The sequence below is a fragment of the Nanorana parkeri genome, unplaced genomic scaffold, assembly GCF_000935625.1.
Source record: "Nanorana parkeri isolate BGI_ZX_2015 unplaced genomic scaffold, ASM93562v1 scaffold1633, whole genome shotgun sequence".
NCBI lineage: Eukaryota > Metazoa > Chordata > Amphibia > Anura > Dicroglossidae > Nanorana > Nanorana parkeri.
Genome location: NW_017307901.1, coordinates 55925 through 62312, shown reverse-complemented (window position 1 = coordinate 62312; position 6388 = coordinate 55925). Strand labels below are relative to the sequence as shown.

The 6388-nt window shown below is 52.0% G+C and overlaps 1 protein-coding gene across 1 annotated transcript in view; it reads right to left on the bottom strand.

Moving 5' to 3' along the window:
* Positions 1-2822: 2822 nt before the first annotated feature.
* The window catches only part of SNAP47 (synaptosome associated protein 47), a 37087-nt gene continuing 33521 nt past the window's right edge, over positions 2823-6388 (bottom strand). The window contains exon 4 of the mRNA XM_018570929.1: positions 2823-3033. Within this exon, the coding sequence (XP_018426431.1) occupies positions 2887-3033 (147 nt within the window). The 3' untranslated portion in view covers positions 2823-2886. The remainder of the gene's footprint in view (positions 3034-6388) is intronic.

The following is a 6388-nucleotide window of genomic DNA, read 5'->3' as shown; positions in this document are numbered from 1 at the left end:
TAAACTTTATGCCCCATTTATACAAGTGCAGTGACAGTGCATGGTACCCTTCATTCCTATGGGCCAGTGGCTTAAAAGAGAACTACGGGATATGTGTTTTTCCCCCTAGTTCTCTTTAGGGTCAAAGGAGGACACATACTAACCCCCTCCCGTGACCCAAAGCTCAGTATATTGCAGGCTATTGCCCGCCATATACTGAGAGCGCCGCAGCCGGGACGGATCCCGACAATACTGTCTGGATCCACCCAGCTGCGTGAATGACAGCCGGCTCTGCCTATCTAGATCTGAAGACCGGCACACCAAATGAAATGTTCCTTGGTCAAAGGTTCGGAGTCTTAACGCCAACTATGTAAAAAGAAGAGTCCAACAATGGAAACGTGATTGTATGGTTTATAAGATGCAAATAATGTACAATAAATCAAATCAAATAATAAAGCAACATTTACAGACATGGGCACTTCCTGACAATATATATATATAAATAAAAACACGTTCTCACGGAATTGCACATATTGTATGTATGATACATGAGAGAGGTCCTCCGACAAGGGCAGCGGTGATATGGAAATATCCTGGATACCGGCCCTTTAAATTTTCAAACAGCAGCGGCCGTCTGAGTTCCCGCGCTTGTGGGGACCTCAGCAGCCTGCTGGGGACCTGCACATAGCTGTCCATGGCAGTGCCTGTCCGGTTCTTTATCTCCTCCTCCTCCTTCCAGGCGCAGGCACATCCATGGACAGCCCCGGGGACGGAACTACTGCCCCAGGGCTAGAAGCTGGGGGTTCCTGCCGCACACTGACGGGGAGGACTGGGCCGGTGCGGCCGGACTGGACATGGCACCATCGCTGGTCTGGACGTGGGGGAGGCCAGGTCCCGACATCGCCGGTGAGGTGGTGTGCCCGCAGAGCCACTGCAGATGTCCACGACGCCCGGTGAGATCGACACGCAGCCTGGTGAGAGGAATTCTGCATTGGGGACATGTATTCGCAGAACACATGTTCCCAAAGCAGAATACATGTCCCCAAAGCAGAATACTATTCGTGCTTAGGGACATATGTTCGGCTTTGGGGACATGTATTCAGTTCTGTTGACGTCTGTATTTAGCCCCGGTGAGAAACTGCTCTAAAATCATCAGTCTGTGTTGTTTTAGAAATAAATGTCACATGTCCCTTTAAGAAAAAGTATCGGTAATTGGTATCGGCAAATACACAAGGGACAGTACTTGTTCTTGGTCTTAAAAAAGTGGTATCGGGACATCCCTACTGTAAACATCTCCAGTACAGCGGGATAAGCAGGCTGCAGAACTGAACCATATTACAGACTCCTCTGATACAGAGGTTACACAGGGTTCTGCTCGGCTCTGATGGAGGAAGGAGCATCAGGGTAGCGTGGCAATGATGAGTATAAGTGGGACATATGCTGTCCATCAAGAGGTAAAGACGTACATGGGCAGGACAAGACCGTGCAGCATCAGTACAGATCCACCCATCATCTCTTCAGGGAAGCCGATCCCACCTCAACCTAACCACTCAACCATCACATTCTCAGACAACTCATCCCGCACACAGCTCCCTCCTCATGTATCACTGGCCCCTCCCTCTTAGATTGTAAGCCCTCAGGGGCCGGGCCCTCCTTACCATCTTGTCTTGAATTGTATTGTGATTGTAATGTCCTGTCCTTATATTGTACAGTGCTGCGCAAACTGTTGGCGCCAGTGGCGTAACTAGTGACCTCAGGCCCCCGATGCAAGAATCCATGAAGGCCCCCCCCCGCCCAAGAAGAAACAAATTATATATTTATTTATTTTTAAACAAAATTTAGACAAGGAAAAAAAACAAAAAACACTCTCCTCTTTCATGTCCTCAGCTCCCCATTATCTCCCCCTTCATGTCCCCAGCTCACCATTATCTCCCCCTTCATGTCCCCAGCTCCCCATTATCTCCCCCTTCATGTCCCCAGCTCCCCATTATCTCCCCCTTCATGTCCCCAGCTCCCCATTATCTCCCCCTTCATGTCCCCAGCTTTCCGCTCCCGGACCCCGTGTCACCTTCCTTCATGCTTCCAGCTCCCTGTCTCCCCCTTCGTGTCCGCAGCAGCTCTATTCGGCACCGGGCAGCAGTTCTGTGTGATGAGGGGGCAGGGATTACACCGCTCCCACTCATTGGCTGCTGCCCGGCTGGATGATGCTTCACGCTGCGCCCGGAACAAGGTGAGCAGCGTGAAGCATGTAGGGCCCAGGACAGGAGGAAGAGGTCCCGGGACTGACATTAGCGGTTACCGGGATAATAAATATCCTGGTAATCAGCGGTCACCAGGGGCCCCTTCCTCCTGTCCTGGGCCCCCTCCAAGTGGAGGAACTCCAGGGCCCGGTAGCGGCCGCGACCTCTGCGACCCTGGTAGTTCTGCCACTGGTTGGCGCTATATAAATACTGTATAATAATAATCTTAAAGGTCAGTTCTGGTTTTGTTATCCAACATATTTTTAGGCACCATGAAGTGCTCCAGATTTGCACATGAAAACGGCACAGAACGGAAAGTAAATGAATACGATAACTGTAAAGCAATTACAGAAATGTTCATAGCGTGGCGGCAAGCATTGATCACTCCCACCATCCTGCCACACTGTATACGTAAGAGGGGGGAGTTTTGCATTATCTGTGCGTGTAAACATTGGTAGTGTCATGCTATCATTTGCAAACAGCTTATGGAAATGGAAGGGCTCCCAAAAAACTGCAAGAAAGGAGAAGTGGCCCCCGCCGAGCCCACCATAGCGCCCTTTATAAGCTACGTTGAGGATAGGACGCCTGGTTGTGGTAGGTTGCAGCAGGCCATACAGACAATCCTTTCCTTCCAGTCTGTATTGCGAGTTCTCATGCCGCTCAGACTCTACAGCAGCTTTCTCATCCTGCGAGTCTGTTGGTTGATGCTGAAAACCGAGTTGTCCACGGAAGACGTGATCTCATCGAGCGCTTCGTCCTGGCGCTCCAGCTCGCACTCGGCATCCAGCGCAATGTTCTTCAGCTTCAACAGAATCTGAAACACAGGCGACATTTTTAAGAGTGACGATACATCAAAAATAAGATTCACATCCGACCCGATTCAGAAGAAAAGTCCCGATTGTGACCGGATTTACATTGGACCTTCCAGTAACTTTACAAGCGGTGTGTGAATACATTCCTGACGTGTCACAACATACAACAGAAATATTTTTGTTTGATACCTTTAATGCCTTCTCACGAGGACTAGGATACTAGAATCGGTACCGATGTCGACTATTTTGGTGAGTTCTCGGACTCTCCCAAATGCTCCGATGCCTAGCCCGAAAACCTAAGCTTCCGGTATCAGGAAGCCGGGCAGCTAGTCATTACACGCTGCACGGCTTCCTGATTGGCCGGGAAGCCGGATCCATGCTCCCTCATCACTGGAGCCGGCTTACCAGCCAATCAGGAAGCCGGGCAGTTGTAATGACCCGCCGCCTAGCTTCCTGATTGGCCAGCTTCCTGACCAATACACCAATCAGGAAACCGAAGGGCGAGTCATTACCTCCCCCCCCCCGGCTTTCTGATTGACCAGGAAGCCTGCTTCATGCTCCCTCGTCAATGGAGCCGGCTTCCACGCCAATCAGGAAGCCGGGCGCCATGTAATGACTCTTTGCCCAGCTTCCCGGCCAATCAGAAAGCAAGGCAGCGTGTAATGGCTCGCCGCCTAGCTTCCTGATTGGTCAGTAAGCTGGCCAACCAGAAAGCCAGACGGCGAGTCATTACCCGCCCCTCCGGCTTTCTGATTGGCCAGAAGCCCAGCTTCATGCTCTCTCGTCCATGGAACCAGCTTCCCGGTCAATCAGGAAGCCGGGCGCCATGTAATGACTCGTTGCCTGGCTTCACGATTGGCCAGCTTCTCGACCAATCAGAAAGCCGGGCAAGGACTCATTACACGGCGCACGGATTCCTGATTGGCCAGAAAGCCAACCCCATGCTTCCTCGTCACCTGGTGATGAGGGAGCATGGAGACGGCTTCCTTTGCTAATAGGGAAGCCGGGTGGCGAGTCCTTACACGCCGCCTGGCTTCCTTAATGGGACTTTGGTTATACTGTCTTGTTGGGTTCTTTGTCCTTCTCCATAGACGCCGTGGTTTCCACACACTGCACTGATGATGGCCAAATAGCCTGAAACAGCTGTATACAGTTTGGAATAAATGGCTCTATAACATTAGGCTTTATAAGCACTATACACCAGCGGTTCTGGGTGGCCATCTGGGTGATGGGGTGTAAAGGAACGATTTACATGGCCTGAGACATGAAACATGTGAATATCTTCTGTCCTATGAAGGGTTTACCGTGCTCTGGTTGGAGAGCTCTTTGATTCATGTAGTCCCTTCTCATCATAGCCCAGGGCTCAAAATTTCCTCTCACCCCCTTGCAATTTGCGAGTGAAAATTGCGTGGGGGCGAGTGGAAATGAAGCCATTGAGTCAAGCATTCGGTCATGGACCGAGTACCCAGCACCTGGAGGGATCCCAGATGGCTTACCCGTATGCTGCCTCTCACAGCCGTGCACCTTCCCATGTTAAAGATGGCCGCATGACGGCAGCCATCTTTACTAAGGTCCGTTGTTCGAATGAACTCACCATGCTGAATTCTCTCCAATGGTTTCCATGGCAGCGCTCATAACCACTTCCGTATTTAGGTCCCACACCACGCACACCAGAGCTACTCCCGTAGCCAATCATAGCTTTCCCTTTCACTCCAGTCGCCAATCAGAACACTCCTTTTCCCCCCGCACCATTCACTCACGACGCTGACTCGGCCATCTTATAAAAGGCGGGCGGTGATTGGCTGTTTGGTCCTGCGCTCTTTGTGATCGATGAAGTAGATGAGTAGTGGAGGCGGTACAGCGCCGGGTGGCTGTGGTGGGACGTAGCAGGTGTGCTGGGCTGGTTCTGTCCGTGTCATTAGGCTGTTATTAGAGCTAAATCTAAGCATGTCAGCCATTTCCGGAACTGTACAGGACCATGCAGGGGGCCTTCCCGCTTATTAACCCCTTGAAGCCCAGAGTGTTACGCCCCCTTCCTGTCCCGGTGTTCTATCATTCCAGGGCAGGGTAACTGGTGGCGAGTAAGTTTGAAGGCCTGGCTAGCAGCGCAGGACCTGAAACTTTGAGCCCCGCCATAACCTGTATGTGTTAGGATCGTGGTGTGAGCCCGAAGTGACGAGGAGGACCTCCCTTGCAACCCCGTCTGATGACCACTGGGGTTGAGAACAGTAGGTTCAGGCAGGGGATGCACGAGTGCCGGATGCGGATCTTGAGGTCACGAGGTCTACTTGGTGACCTGGCAGAATAGCCGTCGTGCTTGAAGGTTTCAGCAAAAGGGAGAGTAAGAGTCAAGCCGGATCAACAACGTGCGGGCAGAAGAGTCCAAAGGGTTAATCAGAGAAGGGTCTGGAGTCAAGCCGGATCAACAACGTGCGGGCAGCAGAGTCCAAAGGGTTAATAAGAGAAGGGTCTGGAGACAAGCCGGATCAAGTAATAGGAAGGCACTGGAGACAGAAATCAAACCAGGGAAAGAGCAGGAGCAAGGCTAGGCAAACGGGACAATGGAAACTGGCCTAAGAGCACAGCAGGATCCTCCAGTGCCGGCTGAAGATCACCCAGCACTGAATGGACGTCCTGCGGCGCTTTATATAGACCGAGGACGTGCCACTGCGCATGCGCCGGCGTGATGACGTCACTGCGCCGTGCGGGACGTGACCCGCCGGGCCGTCTAGCATCTGCGCCTGCGCGGCCGGGAAGTGCCGGTGGACGTCTTTTCTGTCTGTGTCCCCGCCGAGGGACTCGGCGTCTCCCGCGGGCAGGTACCTGACAGTATGGTTATCCTGCTTCGTAGCAGAGCCACGGCTCAAGGAGGGTTCTGGAGATAAGGTCGGCTCCTCTCCCGGCTTTGCTCCAGCGGCAGACGAGGTTAAGAAGGGAGGGAGATAAACGAGGCGGATGGAGCGAAGGATTTTCCCCCGTTTACAGTACGCGGAGTTTATAGATAATTTGTGAGTGTCAGTTATCTCTCTTCCTCGAGTTATTAATGTCTCGGATCAGCAGTGTGTACACTGGCTGCAAACACACGGCTCAGCCCCGGGGTAATCCTCTTCCCATAGGTCATAAATGTTTATGTCTACTGTATATAAAATGGAAGAGCCGCGGATTATAGCTCTTCAGAGGGATTTATGGAACGGCTCGTTAGAGTAAATAATCTTTTAGAAAAGCGCAGTTGGCTCGTAACGAGCGTAACCGCCACACATACGAGATATGTTTAAAGCCGGGCTCCAAAGATGAACATTTAGCATTTTATTGGACTGGACTCTGCGCCCACCTGCCGCGGGTCTCATTCCGGCATCC